General features: G+C 42.8%; 1 protein-coding gene across 6 annotated transcripts; it reads left to right on the top strand.

Moving 5' to 3' along the window:
- Positions 1–564: 564 nt before the first annotated feature.
- Positions 565–21,335, top strand: LOC135517628 (probable RNA-binding protein 18). 6 transcript variants are annotated; one of them, XM_064942117.1, is made up of 6 exons: positions 565–601; positions 2,225–2,650; positions 10,237–10,363; positions 11,088–11,174; positions 15,325–15,413; positions 19,922–21,335. In XM_064942117.1, exons 2-6 carry the CDS (start codon positions 2,232–2,234, stop codon positions 20,079–20,081), a joined length of 882 nt encoding a protein of 293 aa, XP_064798189.1. In that variant the 5' UTR covers positions 565–601; positions 2,225–2,231; the 3' UTR covers positions 20,082–21,335. The 6 variants fall into 6 exon arrangements, with proteins under 6 accessions (XP_064798189.1, XP_064798188.1, XP_064798187.1 ...); XM_064942116.1 differs by lacking the exon at positions 565–601 and adding an exon at positions 808–1,246; XM_064942115.1 differs by lacking the exon at positions 565–601 and adding an exon at positions 808–1,246 and having other exon boundaries at positions 2,183–2,650.
- Positions 21,336–22,090: the final 755 nt, after the last annotated feature.

Raw genomic sequence — 22,090 nt, 5'->3', positions numbered from 1 at the left:
TTCTTCATAAACTGCGAGAGTTCAGCTGGCATGCCCACATTGTACGACATCACTGAATATTGCTGTCCTATGTTGTTAAAAAGCTACAATTCTTAATTGAAACAATTACAAAGTGTATCCTCCGACCATGTTTCACTGAAAATGCAAGGACTGATCACCCATGATATTAAATATATAGTTTTAAGGATCTTCAGAGGCTATAGTGTTTATTTATAGTTACCTTGTCAACAAACATTGGAGTAAAACTTAGGCCTATATTTGGGGTTCTGATGGGTTATGACAGTTGAACTAAGGTCATGAGTCATTTATAAATTGTATTCTTCAAGGATCAATGGGTATGTTACAGTATATCATTAATGTATTAGTCCAAAAGATGATGTAGCAAGGACTAAAGATTTAACTGTAGCATTTTACCAGCCTTTATAAGCCCAGGGCTATTAGATAGTTGACTGCATATCGATCATATCAATATCAATCATGCATATGACACGCTGACACGAAAGCTAACTAGATTAGCATGATGGCTACTACTAGCTAACTGAAAACGTTTGTGGAATGTATCCGTCTTATATGGAAGGAAGGTCGTTGGACATGCATTCGAGTAAGCTTAAAGACATATTGGATCGATACAAGAGTATATTTGGGATTTGATCTTTACACTGTAACTACTGAAGTCATGCACTACTTCTTTAATGTTACTACTTAGCTATATCTCGTAAAAATGTTTTTTTTTTTGCGCAAGGCAGTGAAAAGCGTTGGGGAAAATACCGCGTTCAAAATAACTGGGAACAGAAATCCCTGACTTCCGACTTTAGTGGGTGACAGCTGGGACCTCGGGGGAAAAACAAACTCCGGCTGGGGAAAATCGTTTTAAACGGCCATCCGATGCAAGTCGGACATAGGAAACTCGGAAATATCCGACTTATTTATTCGTTGAACGCGGCACGTGTATAACTAAAACCAGTTAGCAAGTCGGACATTTCAGAGTTTCTTAGTTCCGATTTAAAATATCACTGACGTCATGATTTGACCTCATTCTTATCGCGAATACTCAGTTGTCTTAAAAGCAGCAATAGCTGGAGCCGACGCTTGCGTTATTCCTCATATTCATTCAAATAATATGTTTTGGGTGTCATCAATGTGTGTGCTCTTTTTGGGCGAGATTGTGTAAGACGTCATTCACAGGCGCCTTTGTTTTTGCTATCTTGCGGCTAGCAGCTAGCTCACCGGAGCTTTGTGTACTAAGGTATTTTATCTAAATTATAGAATTCTATTGACGTTTTGTTGATATAGTAATCTCTAAACGTTGAGCCGTTCACCGACAGACAAAGTTTCTACCGAACAAGGTAAATTAAACGTTTGATATATACACTTAGTTCTAGCATAATAACTAGCTTACTTCGTTAGCAAAGCTTGACACCCGTCCGTGTCGAGGGCTCTTGGCATTGACAAATCCATGTTGAACAGAAACATAAAACAAACAATTGATATATATATATGTGTGTGTGTATTTCATCATGGTTTATCTTTAGTCATCTAACTAGATCCATTGCCAATGATAGTTAACTGGATTGCTGTTAACGTAAACTAGCTAGCTAAACCAAATCAAATTGTATTGGTCGCGTACACATATTTTGCAGATGTTGTCGCGGGTGTAGCGAAATGCTTATGTTCCTAGCTCCAACAGTGCAGTAATACCTACAATACACGCAAATCCCCAAAAGGAAGGAGTTCAGAAATATTAAAACGAGCAATGCATGTCATAGTCTGGGATATAAATATAGATGCATATCATGGTGTGTATAGACATTATGGACAGTAAACGTATATGAATTGAAAAGGTGTACAACAGCAGTTATTTAACATGAGCTGTTACTAGCATTCAGTATATACACATGAAGTAGGTAAAACAGTATGTAAACATTATTAAAGTGACCAGTGTTCAATGACTATGTACATAGGGCAGCAGGGTTGAGTACCAGGTGGTAGCAGGCTAGTAACAATGACTAAAGTTCAGGGCAGGGTACTGGGCTGAGGCTGGCTAGTGGTGACTATTTAACAGTCTGATGGCTAGTTAATGTTTCTGTCTGAATTGTGATTAGCTAGCTAGGCTACTTGATGTTTTCATTTTCATAAGGGTTTATCAGTGTTTAATCAAGTTGTGGTTCACATTATTTTGCAGAAGGCCACACTCCCAAAGCCTATCTCTCACTTTCTCTCTCAGGAGACCCATGGAGTCGGCAGTGGAGACGGCGGAAAGTTCCCCCATTGTTACAGAACGCGAGAAACCTATTCAGTCTGCAGTAGAGACAGTGGAGCGTCCTTCTTCTACCATTTCAGAAGGGAAGGAACCCACACCATCAGCCGTGGAGGACCAGGATGTCACCGTAGTTTCAGAAAGGAAGAAAACTACACCTTCTGCAGTGGAGACGGCAGACAATGATGTCACTATCATTTCCGAAAGCAAGAAGCCTACACCTTCTACAGTGGAGACGACAGACGATGATGTCACTATCATTTCAGAAAGCAAGAAACCCACGACAGCACAGCTGGCAGTGGAGACCGTGGAGAATGCCTCTATAATTTCAGAAAGCTCGTCACACGAAGGCCATCGCCTGTGGATCGGGAACATCGATCCTAAAATCACAGAGTGAGTGAATCCTCTTGGTCCATGAACCTCGAGGTAGAATTTGTCCCTAACCACAGCTCTAGGATCAGATCACCCTACTCTCAAATCCTTGCCTTAACCATCAGGTAGATTAAACATGTATTTAACCCTGAACCAGTGGTACGGTAGCCTCGTACAACCAGCCTAATCTCACCAGCTTGCTACACAGATACGAATCATTTATGTGAGCTTGCGAGATCAAATCAAATTTATTTATATAGCCCTTCGTACATCAGCTGATATCTCAAAGTGCTGTACAGAAACCCAGCCTAAAACTCCAAACAGCAAGCAATGCAGGTGTAGAAGCACGGTGGTTAGGAAAAACTCCCTAGAAAGGCCGAAACCTAGAGAGGAACCAGGCTATGTGGGGTGGCCAGAAATCAGGCTGGTTGTACGAGGCTAGTTGTTAAGGGCAACTTTTACTCTCCGCCCCTGACTGGAAGGTGGGGCGCTCGCTCCTCCCTGCCAAGGAGGCAGTGCAGCAGCAGCCCAGCGGAGCAACCGCCGTGACTGGCCTGTATGATTGATTAGCCGTGTGTCTGTGAGGGCTGGAGAATGAGCAGACAACATTGGGCGTGTGAAAGAGAGGCACTCGGGCATGGCGACCTGTTCTGCTAAAGGGCTGCCATCATTTCTCACTTACCTGGCGTGTTTACTCTGTCAACCTGTAGCTTGCTGGCTGCTCTTTTTGCTTCAGAAGAAGGAGTGGGGTGGAGGGCAGCACAGGTTGGGATTGGCTGGTGGGATCCTGGAAAATGTACAGCTTGCTGGGGCTGGTGTCTAGACAGGCATTTCCTTCCCCTCTACCCTCTGTTTTCTTTTAAATAACCTGGTGTGCATCCCAAATGGCACCCTATTCCCATAGGACTCTGGTCAAAAGTAGTGCACTATATAGGGTATAAGGAAAACAACAAAATATGCCCACAGGCTGGTGATTGGTAAGATGAATTAGTTCACATGCTCCAAGTGTTTGTTGTAGCAAGACCTACTTCAGGGCCCTTCTCTCTGTAAAGTGACATGCAGGCAGGTAGCACTGTAGAGAGGTCTGTTCTTGTTTTCTGAGTGAGGGTCAGTATTCAGCGACAGGCACTTTGTTCTTTTTCTTTTTACAGCGAGCCAGGAGATCAAATAAGTGGTTAAGGGAGATGTGAGGTACAAATCTCTGCTGTAATTTCTTAGTTTTTACCGCTAATGTGTAGTCTCTGTCAGAGAGATTGATTGTGGTGTTGAAGAGGAGATGGTAAAACAAACAAAAAAGTATTGCAATATATAGGGTCTAGGGGGCCATTTGGGACAAAGTCTTAGACTCACTGCTTGCTGCAGCCTCAGGAGCCATTGATCACTCATTTCTCTAAGGAGAAGTCCAAACTGGAAGATTCCCCCAGGGCATCTGGCACTACAGTTGCACTCTGAAATCTGGCGGGAAACGTTGTACACTCTTTTAACACGCCCACACGGTTTCCACAACTGCTACTAGGCTACTTTCTCTCTTTCTCTCGTCCCTCTAACGTTCTCTCTGTGTTTTCTCTCTGTCTCTCTCAGCCAAGAATCCTTTATTTTCTCGTTATTTTCCATGCTAATTAATCCACAGGTCTTAATGATGTCAGATCTTCAGCACCATCATCAGTCATGATCTCGAGCCCTCCAGATCTCTGGAAGAATCCAGTCTCGGGACAATGCTGAGTGATTGCTCAATTCCCGTTTTTTCCCCCCCTTCTCTTGGAGAAACTAAAACGGTGGTAGAAAAGCTGAACTGAAGTTGGGAGATGATCGGCGTTGAGCTTATTGAAAAATGCATAATTCCGGGGTCACATGGATTCTGTGAATGATTCTTTGAATGATATAGGCTGCATTTCATCTGGGAATGCTTTTGCTACCTTCCCCATATCTCAGGGAGCAGAATCAACACTTTGCCACATTTTGTTTTTGAAGAGGCAGCTGAGCTCTTATAGCAGCAGATGTGATATCTTCCGTAACATGTTTTGCACCAGTCTCCGTCTCAGGCACAGGCTGTCGTAAGACAAACACCAGCCTGACTGTGTTTCAGGAGTGTGTCTTTAGCTAAGGAGACAGTCATCAGGTGAGAGGGACAACACCCCAACCCACCTGCTCAACCCGCCTGCCCAGGCACATCTCCCACACACACACACACACCACACACATGGCTAGAGTTGGCACAATTACCGTATAACTGTGTAACTGACAATTATGGATGAAGACCGTCATGAAAATAAGATCACCGTTAAAATAACAAATGTGGACAAAACAGCTGACCGAAGAAGGAATTGGCTGGGCATTTGTGCGGTTGAGTCTGATTCTGCTGTAACGGACTCTACAGTAACATGGACTTAACAACGTGAGGAAATTTTGTTGCTCCTTGCTGAGACGAGCAAGGTGTTGTAACATTCACATTTTCTGTTTCAGTGGTTCCCAAACTTTTTATAGTCCCGTACCCCTTCGAACATTCAACCTCCGGCTGCGTACCCCCTCTAGCAGCAGGGTCAGCGTACTCTGAAATGTTGTTTTTTGCCATCATTGTAAGCCTGCCATACACAATCACATTACAACATATTTATTAAACATAATGAGTGTGAGTTTTTGTCACTCGTGGGAAGTGACAGAGCTCTCGTAGGACCAGGGCACAAATAATAATAATCAATCATTTTGCTTTTTATTTAACCATCTTACATATAAAACCTTATTTGTTCATCAAATTGTGAGTAACTCACCACAGGTTATTGAGAATGGTGTGCTTGAAAGGATGCACATAACTCTGCAATGTTGGGTTGTATTGGAGAGAGTCTCAGTCTTAAATTATTTCCCACACACAGTCTGTGCCTGTATTTAGTTTCTTGCTAGTGAGGGCCGAGAATCCACTCTCACATGGGTACGTGGTTGCAAAGGGCATCAGTGTCTTAACAACGCCATTTGCCAAGGCAGGATACTCTGAGTGCAGCCCAATCCAGAAATCTGACAGTGGTTTCTGATTAAATTCAACTCTCACAGAACCGCTTGTTGCAATTTCGATGAGGCTCTCTTGTTCAGATATTGATAAATGGACTGGAGGTTAGGGCAAGAAAGGGATAACGAATCTGTTGTTTGTGTCATCTGTTTCGGGGAAGTACCTGCGTAATTGCTCACCCAACTCTCTCAGGTGCTTCGCTTTATCACATTTGACATTGTCCGTAGCTTGAGTTCATTTGCATACAAAAAAATCATACAATGATGGAAAGACCTGTGTGTTGTCCTTGTTAATGCTCCAACTTCTTAATCATAGCCTCAATTGTATCCCGCACATTAAATATAGTTGCAGAGAGTCCCTGTAATCCTAGATTCAGATCATTAAAGCGAGAAAAAACATCACCCAGATAGGCCAGTCGGGAGAAACCCGTCATCATGTAAGCGGTCAGACAAGTGAAAATTATAGTCAGTAAGCTCGTCTCTCAATTAAAAAAAAAAAAAACACGTCAATGCTTTGCCCCTTGCTAACTAGCGCACTTCTGTATGTTGTAAAAGCGTTACATGGTTGCTGCCCATATCATTGCATAGTGCAGAAAATACACGGGAGTTCAGGGGCCTTGCTTTAACAAAGTTAACCATTTTCACTGTGGTGTCCAAAAGATCTTTCAAGCTGTCAGGCGTTCCCTTGGTAGCAAGAGCCTCTCTGTGGATGCTGCAGTGTACCCAAGTGGCGTCGGGAGCAACTGCTTGCACAGCTTGCATAGATGGAGGAACTGTAGGCGCTGGGCCGCTTCACCACATGGTTATTTAACAGATGTCCAGCTTGGCTCGGGTTCATGCTTTCACAGAAGAACCCCCTCGAGCAAGGAGATCACTCCTCCCCTCACCAACCCTTAGCTGCCCTCCTCAACCTCCTGCCGGCCAGCACGTTTTACAAGCCCCAGGAGAAGTGCATTGTGGTCTGTTAAAAGCCAGACGTGGTCCTGTCCCCTCCTGTGGTCCTTCCCAGTGTATCAGCCCACTATCAATTCCTCAATCTGTACCAGAAGCATGTCGCAGGAAGACGCTCCATTCCAGCCTGCAGAGGGTGGAGTCTGGGAAAGTGAGAAATTCTGCTTGTCGAAGAAAGCTCCTGGGAGGCCAAGGAAAGACATTAATACATCCAGTCCATGGGTGTATCCACAATAAGATCCTATACCCTATGTAGTCCACTAATTTTGACCAGGCCCCATTAGGGCTTTGGCCAAAAGTGGTGCACTATATAGGGAATAGGGTGCCATTTGGGACGTAACCCGAGATCCCTAGTACTCACCCAAATCCTGCTCCTAGGCTACATACCTTTCCACGATTTTAAAAATAACTGCTGGAGAAATGTATGAAAGCAACAGGCATCTCTGTTAGGCTACTTGTACACAACACAATTCCCAGGCAAGTCACTCCGGAAGAAAAAAATAAAGGCTCACCCATGTTTTTGTTTATTTATTTACGTAACATAGGCTATCAAAGGACATTCACATTGTAATTGTTTTACATGGTGAAATAATGTAGATATGTCTTTAAACTTAGTGATTAGACTTCCATAGGAAACATTTTGTGTTGTATCTGACCTAAGCTTGAGATCAATAAATACCGGTTAGACCTAGGCTATTGCCTGACCTGAGACTCTATTGCATTATGTGGAATTCAACATCAGCCAATGTAGCTGAATGTCATGCTTTCAACATACCTGTGATGACTATGACACAACCACTACCTGTTTTATAAATCCATAAGAGATCATGAATATAGCCAAAAGTTTGGACACGCCCACTCATTCAAGGGTTTTTCTTTATTTTTTTACTATTTTCTACATTGTAGAATAATAGCGGAGACATCAAAACACATGGAATCATGTAGTAACCAAAAAAGTGTTAAACAAATTAAAATATATTTGAGATTCTTCAAAGTAGCCACCCTTTGCCCTGATGACCGCTATGCACACTCTTGGCATTCTCTCAATCAGGCTTCACCTGGAATGCTTTTCCAGCAGTCTTGAAGGAGTTCCCACATGCTGGGCACTTGTTGGCTGCTTTTCCTTCACTTTGCGATCCGACTCATCCCAAACTTTCTCAATTGGGTTGAGGTCGGGTGATTGTGGAGGCCAGGTCATCTGATGCAGCACTCCATCACTCTCCTTCTTGGTCAAATAGCCCTTCTACAGCCTGGAGGTGTGTTGGTCATTGTTCTGTTGAAAAACAAATGATAGTCCCACTAAGCGCAAACCAGATGGGATGGTGTATCGCTGTGGTAGCCATGCTGGTTAAGTGTGCCTTGAATTCTAAATAAATCAGACTGTCACCAGCAAAGCACCCCCACACCATCACACTTCCTCCATGCTTCACGGTGGGAACCACACATGCGGAGATCATCTGTTCACCTTCTTTGGATCTCACGAAGACGCAGCGGTTGGACTCATCAAAACAAAGGACAGATCTCCATCGATCTAATGTCCATTGCTCATGTTTCTTGGACCAAGCAAGTCTCTTCTTCTTATTGGTGTCCTTTAGTAGTGGTTTCTTTGCAGCAATTCGACCATGAAGGCCTAATTCTCCTCTGAACAGTTGATGTTGAGATTTGTCTGTTACTTGAACTCTGTGAAGCATTTATTTGGGATGCAATTTCCGAGGCTGGTAACTCCAATGAACTTATCCTCTGCAGCAGAGGTAACTCTGGGTCTTCCTTTCCTATGGTGGTCTTCATGAGAGCCAGTTTCATCATAGCGCTTGATGGTTTTTGCGACTGCATGTGAAGAAACTTTCAAAGTTCTTGAAATGTTCCGCATTGTCTGACCTTCATGTCTTAATGATGGACTGTCATTTCTCTTTGCTTATTTGTGCTGTTCTTGCCATAATATGGACTTGGTATTTTTCCAAATAGGGCTATCTTCTGTATACCTCCCCTACGTTGTCACAACACAACTGATTGGCCCAAGCGCATTAAGAAGGAAAGAAATTCCTCAAATTAACTTTGAACAAGGCACACCTGTCAATTGAAATTCATTCCAGGTGACTACCTCATGAAACTGGTTGAGAAAATGCCAAGAGGGTGCAAAGCTGTCATAAAGGCCAAGGGTGGCTACCTTGAAGAATCTCAAATATATTTTGATTCAACACTTTTTTTGGTTACTACATGATTCCATATGTGTTATTTCATAGTTTTGATGTCTTCCCTATTAAAAAAGAGGAACCCTTAAATGAGTAGGTGTGTCCTACCTTTTGACTGGTACTGTATATTGTGACTCTATGACTAGGTAGCCTTTCTATTCATCTGTTCATGCCCAGTCTACACTGTTGATGTTCTTCTGATGACGCCCTGAAGTTTTAGCATGCAGCATAGGCTTTTGGCGTGCACGGACAGTGATATTTGGCTCGGACAATAGAGAGAATGCACTCTCCTACGCACAGACTGCATGCTAGGCTGCCCAACAATACAGACCGTCGACATATGAAATTGTCTGCTTCTTGTTCAGACTGCTTACCATTACAGCTTGGACTAAATATATCTCCTTTACTGTTGTCCCAACTTCTCACTCTGATATACAGTAGATGACATGTGCGAGAACTCTCGTGATCCCTTCTACTTGAACTTCACAGTGTGTAGAATGAGTGTAAGCTTGAATCTTATCCCAAAATGTTGAGTCTTGTGTCAGGGGGTATAACCTCAAGTTCCCTCTGAATCACTGGTACAGCTGTTGGCCACGGTCATGACAAGTTAATCTATTGATTGGTACAAGGCCGGGCCAGTACAGTATGTACTGCTGTAAGGGACTCTTCATAGTTTAGCACTTGATAACAGGGCAATGAGGGCTACAGTCGAGCCCACCTCAAGGGTCAGACGGTCAAGCAATTATTTTTTTTATGGATCCTGGATGTCAGTGACAATGAATCCCACTGCTAATAACCTTCTGAATGGAAGGTGGACGCGTTCAATTTCCCAGGACTATTGTAGGCTAACAGGCCGAGGCAGTTACGGCAGCTAGCCGCACGCAGCCGTGCACTGTACAGTAGTGAATGTTTTTCTTGAAATCAGGCTTCCTCTTTTTTTTCTTCTTTTTTTTTTCTTCCTCTCTCATTGTCCTGCCGCTGTATCCTCTGTATTGTGTGGATGAAAGATTTACTGCGGCTCAAAAGGTGTAAGAGACCGGTCATTCTAATCAGGGGCAGGTGACAGGGAAGGCAAATATAGTCGTGATGTTTTATGAATAGGTTGGACTGTCTGTGACAAAGGAATGTCTGCTAATTGATGTTATGAGTCATCTTCGTTGATGGTGGAAGTCTGGCGTTGAAAGACCTGCCTGTATTGAAAGAGACATTTTTAGTCATTTATTTCGCTTCAACCTATTTCTACAGTAATTCAATTTAGTCCAATTTAGTCCTTTATATTAATCATGTGCTTTGGAGATTACGCATGACCACTAAATGTTATTTCAAAGCAATACATGACCTGATTTATTCAAGCAAGTCAAATGCATAAACAACAAATACATTTGATTTTTACTTTGTCACAGCAGATGAAAAGCGCTAGAGTGAGTCTCAGTATAAATGTGCGTGTGTGTGTTTCCTCTGCAGATATCACCTGGTGAAGCTTCTGGAGAAGTTTGGGAAGGTGAAACAGTTTGACTTCCTGTTCCACAAGTCTGGACCGTTGGAGGGCCAGCCCCGAGGATACTGCTTCGTTAACTTCCACACCAAAGAGGTACGACGCCACACCATCCATTTCACATCTTTCAATTCCAAGAAAAGATAAGTCTCGACCTCCATATGAATTTACATTGGAGTCATTTAGCAGACGCTCTTATCCAGAGCGACTTAATAGTGCATTCATCTGAAGACCGCTCATCGAGACAACCACATAGCAACGCTCGTTGCGAAGTGAATGTTTCCTAAATGAAGTCGTTATCAAGCTTATTGGGAGAGATAAGTGCATTGTATAAATATTAACTCACAAAAGTGAAAAGTTGGTGCAAGTCAAAAGCTATACACGGCATAGACAAAAGATACAGTATAGCCAACCGTTTCCCCATCTCTCCCCGTGAAGATATTGCTTCAAACTTCATAGGGCTCTTCAGGGCTCCACCAAAGCTAAGATAAAGATCTCTTATTCACTGTGAGTGTCTTGAGTGTGATGGGAGGCTGTCCCTGGGGTGTTATTCAGAGGAAGTGTGTATTTATTAGCCTCATGCACGCAAACACACACACACACACACACCACTAGAGCCCCACGGACTGGGTGATCCATCAGTCATTACTGTCTCTGTTATCACTTTATGATAGAGAATAATGACATATTGATTTGTGTAAGAGCTATTGGATAAGTGTCTGCTAAATGACTACAATGTAATGATACTGGCCTGGTTTTTCATGGTGAAATGTGTTTATATTTTTATGAGGATCAAACCCCTTTTTCCCCCCATCTCCAGGAGGCTGAGAGGGCGATCCATTGTCTGAATGGGAAGCTGGCCCTGTCCAAGAAGCTGGTGGTGCGCTGGGCACACGCACAGGTAAAGGTAAATGTCACCCGGTTAAACCTCTCGCCTTTACTACACACACACACGCACACGCACACGCACACACACACAGCATGGCCTGTGATTCATTGTGTGTCCCTCTCTTAGGGCAAAAAGGCTAGCCTAAATCTGGTTCTGAAGTTGTGCGGACTTAAGCCTAAGCGTCCTGCGTGCAGCAGTGTGTTTGCCTGTGGTGTGTGTGTGTGTGTTGTTGGGTACAACAAAATGGCAGCATTGTGTACAGGCCACAAATGGACTTGGTAGGAGTGTAGAACAGTAGCAGAAAGGCAGGCGTGTAGGACTGGAGAGGACAGTGCTCCAGACAGTCCCTCTAGGCAGGGGGGGGGGTCTCTTGGACTCCAGCAACCCTGGTCTGTCCCTAACAATAGGCAGCTGCCTGTATGGACTAAGGAAATCCTGTATGGGGCCGAATCACGCCCCTCCTGTACACCCCCTGTCCCCCACTCTCCCCTGAGGGGAATGAGACACCAGGTTCAGGTCAAGGTTAACAGTGCAGCCCTCCTTTGACAATAACAAGCAGCGGACAACTGGTTCCAGACCCCCACCACCACCACCCCCCACTCCTCTCAAGATTCATGACATGCTCCCCACACACAAGACAGATCAAGAATAACAAATCTCATTTTATTTGGCACATGCTTCGTAAACCCATAGGTGTAGACTAACCGTGAAATGCTTACTTCCCAACATGCAGAAAGGAAGAAATAGAAAAATACACAACGAGTAACAATAACTTGGCTGTATACACAGGGTACCAGTACAGAGTTGATGTGCAGGAGTACGAGGTAATTGTAGATATGTACATATAGGGATTTCAACCTTTATTTAACGAGGCAAGTAAGTTAAGAACAAATTCTTATTCACAATGACGGCCTACCAAAAGGCAAAAGACCTCCTGCGGGGCTGGGATTAAAAAATGAAATAAAGAAATAACATATAAATATAGGACAAAACACACATCACGGCGAGAGACAACACTACATAAAGAGAGACCTAAGACGACAACATAGCAAGTCAACAACACATGACAACACAGCATGGTAGCAACACAACATGGTAGCAGCACAAAACATGGTACAAACATTATTGGGCACAGACAACAGCACAAAGGGCAAGAAGGTAGAGAACAATACATCACGCCAAGCAGCCACAACTGTCAGTAAGTGTTTCCATGATTGAGTCTTTGAATGAAGAGATTGAGATAAAACTGTCCAGTTTGAGTGTTTGTTGCAGCTTGCTCCAGTTGCTAGCTGCAGCGAACTGAAAAGACGAGCGACCCAGGGATGTGTGTGTTTTGAGGACCTTTAACAGAATGTGACTGGCAGAATGGGTGTTATATGTGGAGGATGAGGGCTGCAGTAGATATCTCAGATAGGGGGGAGTGAGGCCTAAGAGGCTTATAAATAAGCATCAAACAGTGTGTCTTGCGACGGGTGTACAGAGATAATCAGTTTACAGGTGAGTATAAAGTGCAGTGATGTGTCCTATAAGAGCGTCTGCCAAATGACTTAAATGTAAATGTAAATAAGGAGAATTGATGGCAAATCTGATGGCCGAATGGAAAAGAACATCTAGCCGCTCATGAGCACCCTTACCTGCCGATCTATAAACAATGTGTCCGTAATCTAGCATGGGTTGAATGGTCATCTGAATCAGGGTTAGTTTGACAGCTGGGGTGACGATAGAGGAAACCAAGTCTAGATTTAACTTTAACCTGCAGCTTTGATATGTGCTGAGAGAAGGACAGTGTACTGTCTAGCCATACTCCCAAGTACTTGTATGAGGTGACTACCTCAAGCTCTAAACCCTCAGAGGTAGTAATCACACCTGTGGAGAGAGGGGCATTCTTCTTACCAAACCACATGATCTTTGTTTGGGAGGTGTTCAGAACAAGGATAAGGGTAGAGACAGCTTGTTGGACTCTAAGAAAGGGGATAAAGTGACGAGGCAACAGGATAGACAAACAGCAACGGCTGTGCACGAGGTAGTGCATAAAGGGTCAATACACAGATAGTCTGGGTTATCGGTTAACTATTTAACTAACTATTTAGCAATCTTATGGCTTGGGAGGGTAGAAGCTGTTTAGGGTCCTGTTGGTTCCAGTGCATCGGTACAGCTTGCCGTGCGGTAGCAGAGAGAACAGTTTATGTCTTGGGCGGCTGGAGTCTTTGATGATTTCACTGACTGCTGAAGAGGTCCTGGATGGCTGGGAGCTCGGCCCCAGTGGCGTACTGGGCCGTCCGCACGTGTGCGTCTGGTCTATTCCCACATCCCATGTCTGACTCACTGACATCAATGCCAATAGAATTCAATCATTTTGATTACATTTTTTATATGATTTTTCAGTAAACGGTCACGTCATTCAAGGATCCGTGCTGTTTCATTTGCATGGCGGTTTCATTTTCCTTGTAATTGCCATGTTCTGTATAGTATAAAGTCACCATGGCTTAACCGAGGAGATGGACAGGCTGACTGTCTGGAGATCTTCAGCTTTGTCATTAGACATGTGTCAACCACTGGACGGATGTCCTCCAAAACCCCCCCCCCCCCCCCCCAGAAACGTTGAGAGTTGGTCGCCTCTGAGCCTGTCCTTTTTGAACCTGTGAACTTAAAGATAATGGAGGGAAGAGGCACTGATCTCAGGAGAGAAATGTGATACGGGTCTCGCGTGCAGTAAATAGACCCGTGGTGCTGGCCTATCCGGAACGTATAGGATGCATTCTTATAGAACGACTTGTAAAAATGGAGGGAAGGGAGTATTTGAGGGTCATTGTTTGACGCCTAATCATGGTCCTAAATGAATGACCTCAGCATCTATTATGACTGGTGGGTTGTCAAGTACTCTGGCGTGAGAAAGCAAGGGCCCGTTTGTTTGCTTTCATTGTAATACTTATTTCCATGTTGCGTTGAGGATTAGTCATTTTCATGACTGATATGTTTTTGTCTCACCTAGCTATCTTAAAGGGACGCTTTGGGATTCGCTTTGGGATGAGGCCCTTTCTCCACTTCCCCAGAGTCCGATGAACTCATGGATACCATTTTTATCTCTGCGCCCAGCCTAAAGGAAGTTGGAGGTAGTTCAGCGAGCCAATGCTAACTAGCATTAGCGCAATGACTGGAAGTCTATGGTATCGACTAGCATCCTGGCAGTTGCCATGGACTTCCAGTCGTTGCTCCGACGCCAGTTAGAAATGTGCGCTAAACGCTAGTTAGCAACTTCCTTCAGACTGCACACAGAGACATAGAAATGCCACGAGGTACTCTGACTCTGGGGAGGTAGATAAAGGGCTCCATCGCCAACCTCCTGAAGTATCCCTTTGGGATGGATACACCAACTGTAAGTCTCTCGGGATAAGAGCGTCTGCTAATTGACTAATGTAAAAATAAAAAATGAATGTCATTCATCCATTCATATTGGTTCAGAAAGCGACACTATGCTTTTTGAAACCATGGTGATCATGGCACTTATTAAAAATGCATCCTATTGATCCTAACTGATTACTAGACCTGGTAGGTCTAATATGAGTCTTTTCTTGTATGTTGATGCGTTTTTTTCCGTTCTTCTCTCTACAGGTTCACATTGCATCACTCACGTTGGGGAAGTTGTGAGGGGCGGTTTTGAGAGGAATGAATGCACAGTTATATTGCTGTGCCGTTCACCTTCCCCCACAATGCCTCGGAAAAGGGCATCACAATGCCAGTGAGCGGATTTGACCAAAAGCAGCAGCAGCAGACAAACGGAGTGACCTGGTCCCTCCCTGGTCTATGGTGCAACCGTAATCTAAACGGGCTCCGCTCTGGTTACCTGGTCCCTCCCTGGTCTATGGTGCAACCGTAATCTAAACGGGCTCTGCTCTGGTTACCTTGTCCAACCATGACCGTACCGTAAGCTAGCTGGGCCCCAAAGCTTTGCTCCATCTGTGGTTACCAGCTCATGTTATGCTCAGCAGCCAGCCATGTGGGAGGAAGTTGCAGTTCATTCTCTAGAAACTCTCCTTATACCTCATCATGTCCTATGTTACTTTACTTGCATGTCTCACAGATTTTCTTCTCCTTGCTTTTGTATCTCTGTTTGTTTGTCTACGTCTCTCTATATCTCTCTCTCTCTCTCTCTCTCTCTCTCTTTCAGAGGTTTGAGGGTTTCAGAGGGGATAAGAATGGTCCTGCCAGCCTGGAGCCGTCCTGCAGCGCAGAACTAGACTTACCAACCAATCTCAGGTTGGTCCAATCTGTCTCTCTGCCCCTCCTCCCTCTTTGACTCTCCCTTCATACTTCACTCACCCTCCCTCTCTGACTCTTCCTTCATACTTCACCCTCCCTCCCTACACTATTTTAGACGCCTATGAATTACAGTATGATATACCAGATTAGGGTGTATGTTAGACTCATGATCAACACCTAAAAGTCTTAACTTAAATGTATTTAAAAGCTGGAATCCTACTTGGTGAAACTGCCACGTCCATTTGCGATATTATAACAACAAAGAAGTTACTGCCGCCTACGGACACTGTTTTTTCCCCATCGGCCATAATTGCGCGTGCGATAGAACAGCAGAACATGTACTGCAAGGTTACGCGACGCTCCTCGCCTTCGCTCCGTCAACAAAAAACAAGATGGCGATGATCAAATTTGATTTGATCACATGCGCCGAATGCAACCCGGTGAAGACCTTTACCGTGAACTGCTTTCTTACAAGCTGCTTGCTTGTTTCTGGAACGATGCAGTTCACGAGATAACGTTCAGAAGATATTTATAGAGAAAGTTTCAACGTTTAATCACCATGCGCACAAGGTGTTAAAAACAGTACAGTGAATTTCTTACCGAGAGCTCTTTCCCAACAATAAGGTGATACTCCCTCATCAATACCCCATATTGACAAAGCAAAAACAGGTTTTGACATTTTATTTATTTTCATTTGTAATACATTTGCTATCACATTTACATAAGTATTCTGACCCTTGACTCTTGTGCTTTGTTGAAGCACCTTTGGCAGCGATTACAGCATCGAGTCTTCTTGGGTATGACCCTACACATTCTCACATTCTTCTCTGCAGATCCTCTCAAGCTCTGTCAGGTTGGGTGGATAGCTTCGCTGCGAAGCTATTTTCAGGTCTCTCCAGAGATGTTCAAGACTGGGTTCTGGCTGGGCCACTCAAGGACATTGAGACTTGTCCCGAAGCCACTCCTGTGTTGTCTTGGTCCTGAGCACTCTGGAGCAGGTTTTCATCAAGGATCTCTCTGCACTTTGTTCCGTTCATCTTTCCCTCAATCCTGACAAGTCTACCAGTCCCTGCTACTAAAAAACATTCCCACAGCATGATGCTGCCACCACCATGCTTCACCGTAGGGATGGTGCCAGGTTTATTCCAGACGTGACGCTTGGCATTCAGGCCAAAGAGTTCAATCTTGGTTTCATCAGACCAAAGAATCTTGTTTCTCATGGTCTGAGACTCCTTTAGCAAACACTGGGCTGTCAGAAACTGTCAGTGTGACCATCGGCTTCTTGGTCAGCTCCCTGACCAAGGCCACCCAATTGCTCATTTTGGCCACTTTGGTGTCTGGGGTGTCTTGGTGGTTCCAAACTTCTTCCATTTAAGAATTATGGAGGCCACTTTAAAATAAAATGTTTTATACATTTGCAAAAATCAACTGTTTTCACTTTATCATTATGGGTTATTGTGTGTAGAATGATGAGGGGCATTCTTTTATTTAATCCATTTTAGAATAAGGCTGTAACGAAACAAAATGTGGAAAAATAAAATGTATTCCTCTGTCATAATGTTCAGGGCAAATATTAGCCCATGAGTAAGCTCTGGCCACCTGGTAAACATGTTACACTAAAAATGTTTAAAGTGCTATAATGGTGGATTACTCAGATTCTGTAATATATTATTTAATTCAGATACTTTGCTGAGGGAGCCTAATTACCCTATAACTCATCTGCCGGTCCTCTCAGCCAAGTTTGCCTCTCCACTGTTGTCATTTTAGTTTTGTTTTCAACTGGTGTAGCTGAAATACGGGGTGCAGCAGTCTACGGCACTGCATCTCAGTGCTAGAGGCGTCACTACAGACCCTGGTTTGATTCTAGGCTGGATCACAACCGGCCGTGATTGGGAGTCGCATAGGGCGACGCACAATAGACCCAGCGCCATCCGGGTTAGGGTTTGGCCGGGGTAGGCCGTCATTGTAAATAAGAATTTGTTCTTAACTGACTTGCCTAGTTAAATGAAGATTTTAAAATATATATGAAAAAGCCGAATTCACTAATTTGAGGGGGTGTCCACATACTTTTGTGTGTGGGTATATATAGTGTAGATAATAATAGAAAATAGAATAAAACATTTAAGTACGAATAAAACCCCACAGGAACTACGATGTGAGTTAAAGAAACACGAGAATGCCAGTATATACAAGTCAGTTTCAGTACCGTTATTCAGTGTGCAGGAGTGGTTGAGGTGGGTTTATACATAAAAATGTGGAAAGTAGCATTTATAAAAACAAATGGCCTCTTGAGCTCAAATGCAACACTTTTTTATTTTATTGATGAAACAACCATGTCTAAGAAGGACTTTAAAAGAGAACTTTGCTATTTTACAACAAAATCTCAATTGTTGATGTAAATGGTATGTTATAAAAGGTTCCAGACATTTTTTTTGCGATTTCAATTATTTTTTTAGAAACTTACCCCAACCAGCGATTCACTTCGTCGTCCTTGTTGTGTAGTACGGGGGTTTTGGAAAAACATGAACAAATGCTCTAAAACACCCAAATGCATACTTTTAGAAATGCTGTCATCATAGTCATGCAGGTTTTTTTTTAGATGTTGTACACATGAAATTGTCATTCCAAACTTTATCCTCAACATTGAATTCCATTTTCTGCGACTCGAAGCTGTTACCCCTGTCCAGCTGTTCAATTGTCTGTGTAGCCTTCTGCTCCTTCTGCTAGAATGGATGGAGAGGTGTCGCTTGAGTCGCAAACTAAATGGAATATTACATTGCGGACAAAGTTCGGAATGACATAATTTCATGTGGTCTACATCTAAAGACCACCACTGTTACTGAGACAGGGTTATTTTGGCACTCTGAAATTCAAGTACTAGAACATCTTGAAAATAAGAATTTTCTCAAGTTAGTACTTCAAAAATGATCAAATATGTTAATATGAAAAATGCATTGGTCTTACAAATGAATTTCCAGGCAGACTACAGAGTTTTATTTCCTCATGTGTTTTGCAATCTGGTTGTCAGGCAAACTCAGATATTCCACAAACGCTGCCACTCAGCCAGGCAGGTACAGAACTGACTGATCAGGCACCACCAAACGTCACATCGATAGCTAAAATCTTTATTTTATTTTTATTTCACCTTTATTTAACCAGGTAGGCAAGATAAAGCATAGCAGTGTGAACAGACAACAACACAGAGTTACACATGGAGTAAACAATAAACAAGTCAATAAAAAATTTTTTTTTAAAGAGTCTATATACATTGTGTGCAAAAATCATAAGGAGGTAGGCGAATAATTACAATTTAGCAGATTAACACTGGAGTGATAAATGATCAGATGGTCATGTGCAGGTAGATTAAATCCTGCCTGGCAGGATATTGACGTTTATGAAGGGGTTTTGCGACCCAACCAGGGATGTAGTTGAGGTTAAACGCACGTAAACGCCATTTACGCACCTTTTTATTTTGTTAATTATAGTTTACACACTTATTATTGCATTCCCAGAGTTGATCAACACTCAGAAGCCTTCTTGATCTGCGTTCTAATTGCAAATGATTAATGTATGCTCGTTATGTTCGCCTGCTCCCCCGGATTTGCCTTGTTAGCAGCATATTCATTCACCTCTCTGTCCTACGGGAAACTCGGCTGTGTCAACAGACATCCCCCAAACAAAAACCTCCCTGACTCGGAAGAACGAGTGGACATCTGGTAAATAGTCGCTGATATTTCAGTCAGATGTCTTGCTAGCTTATGTAGCTCAAGGGCTCTGGTTGATAATCTGGTAGCTAGCTATGGCTAGAAGGATGAAGTTAGAAACTAACGTTGAATGGAGGCTGCAAGGAAGGACGTAAAGGAGATGGACAGAGAGAGGACGCATTGAAGCAAGTAAGGTGAGAGGTTAGTATTACAGTGGTTCCCAAACTTGGGGTTGGGGACCCATGTGGGGTTCTTTAAAATGTTGAATAGGGTCCCCTGTGAGAATCTTATCAAACATGTGACTTGTTTCTCTTCAAATGGGTATAGAATATGACTTGAATTTGAGTTGTCACTGACTGTACAAACCTTGCTGAGAGCATTTCCATTTCTAAAAGGACATATTTGGTGCAGGTAAGTTTCTCAAAAACAAGTGAAAATTGCATAACCAAAGTGTCTGGACCCTTCTATAACATGCCATTTACATCAGAAAATGAGATTTGTTTGTAAAAAAGTTAAATTCTACTTGAAGGGAGAGTCCTCAGGAAAGTGCATTTAATTTAATTTACCATAAACTTCAATAACACAAACTCACCAACCATAGACCAGTCAGTGTGGAGGAAGAGAAGGAAGAGTTTCCTTTATTTTCCTTTATTCCTGCTGCACCCCCCCCCCCCCCCTCCCGCTCTCCCTCGTTTACTTCCCCACTCAGTCACTCACTCTATAGCTCTCTCGCAGTCACACTCTCTCCCTCTCTTGCTCTCTCCGACCCACTCACTCTCTTCTTCTCCCTCCCATACAAAGTACGAGTGCAAAGATTCGTGCCATCGAGGCCAAGCTTCAGATGATGGAGGAGAACCCAGACGAGGAGTACCAGGGCCCCTCAGCCTACATGTACAACAAGCCTCCGGAGAAGAAACGCCAACAGCCTTACAGCAGACCCTTCCGCAAGTTCAGGAGATGACACACAGGGGACCGAACATCCAACACCTAGGCTTGCAATATTCCCCCGGTAACTTTCCCCAAACTCCCAGGTTTTCCAGAATTCCATGTTTGAAGATTCCCCGTGTTGAAGATTCCCAATATCAGAAGGGAATAAGCAGGACATCTGGAATCCTCCAACCAGGATTTCTGGAAAACTTGGGAATTTTGACAAAGTTACTGGAATTTTGCAACCCTACCAATACCTGACTGGCTCAGTGACTTCCTCTACAGCGGTCTCCTGTAATACATTAACAGATTCCAAGACAATTGAAGTGCTAATTAACGTTACCATGATGCAAACGTATATATGGAATATGCTCAGATTGTTAAATTATTATTACACTGTAGTGTTGTGGGAGTTGCCTGATGCCAATCTGTTTGTGCTATTATCCCAACTCCTTGTCACTCATTTACAATGACTGCAATGAAGTTGGCAAGAGCACAAAAAGATCTGGGACCAGGCTATAGTGGGAGTCAGGCCACCAAACTGTATGACTTCAGGTTTGGACAGATGGCACAACAAGCCATTAATTTTTTTCCTATTGTGTGTTTACTTGGAAGAGGAATTATAATTTTTTTGTCAAGGAAGGTTGTTTTTTTGTAATCTACTTTTCTACAACTTCAGCCAAAACTATTTTCAATGGCTATATGTATTGTATGATGTGTAGAATATCACACCTTCCATTTATCTTACTATTGTTTTTTTGTTTGGATTTTTTCAAATACACTGTTATTGTAATGTTTCATTTCTGTCTTTGCCGTTCAGTGTTGGGAGTTTGACATTATTACCCTTCATAATTCCAATTTGACCTGATGTAGTGGACTAATACAGTATAATACGTTTCCCACATGCTCTGAGTTACTTGTTATCATTAACTACAGACCGACATTATCATGTTGGTCTGTAACAAAAAAGAAGGCAAGGCATAAAATCATGTATTTTAAATCTGAGTGGTTGTCACCATTCTGTGTTTCTTGTGATCAAACAAGGTTACGCTAAATGTATTTTATTCATAACACATGTGGCTATGTTTGAGTGTGATTTGAGGGTCATCATAAGTGGAGAATGTTGAGCAACTTTGGGCAATATAACTATTTTTATTTATGCTATGACACACAGTAAACGACATTGCAACTCAACACGTAGATTACATTGTTCAATCATAAAATTGTCTTTGAAAACAAATATTTGTATTTTTTTTATTTCAATGTAAATATACCGCCCTATATTGTTGTCTACGTGTTGTTTTTGAAGTTTTTACGTGACTATTTTATGTATCCCATCATTTGTAGATCTGACAAATGTTTAGAAGAATCTGGTTCAACTAGAGCAGGAGATTCCCATATCTATTTACCACTCTTCATCGATGTTGTGCACGGTATATCATCTCTATCTTCAATGAGGTTTATATAATACCAGTCCTCATAGTCTGAAGAAAATTCTATTAGTGTTTTTCTATTAGTCAATCAAGAAATTGGCTTGATATCACATTGGGCTTCTTCACCCCGCTCCCATTAAGTGTGTTGCAAGCAAGTGAAATGTGGGCGCCCGATTGATGCCCACATGAGTGGTGCATGGTTACTCTGCCTGCAACCCGAATGGTAAGAAAAAGAGTAGGCCTACCTCAGAATATTTGACCTTTTGCAACATTTTTCAATATGACTTATTTAAGCAATCTTCCTGTGAATTGAACGTGTTTTTTTACAGTGATATAGCTAACGCCTGATATGATTGAAACAGCTTCCGGGAAATCACAAACTCTTGGTAGCATTCAACATGGTTATCATTTTGAAGGGGAGATCCGCGCGTCTTCAGTTATGTCTGCAACCGTGATAAATTTACTGCCAAAGTTCCAGTTCCTCGCGCGGGTCTCAAGATAGTAGTCTGTATATTGGAAATCATGATTGTCCATCGTTTCAATCATTAATAAATTAATTACTGCTAGTTGGCATTTTTGATGCTGTGATAGAAAGGACTATGCGTTTTTT

The sequence above is a fragment of the Oncorhynchus masou genome, chromosome 28 (genome assembly GCF_036934945.1).
Source record: "Oncorhynchus masou masou isolate Uvic2021 chromosome 28, UVic_Omas_1.1, whole genome shotgun sequence".
In the NCBI taxonomy this organism is placed as follows: domain Eukaryota; kingdom Metazoa; phylum Chordata; class Actinopteri; order Salmoniformes; family Salmonidae; genus Oncorhynchus; species Oncorhynchus masou.
This window is presented reverse-complemented; position numbering and strand designations above follow the sequence as displayed.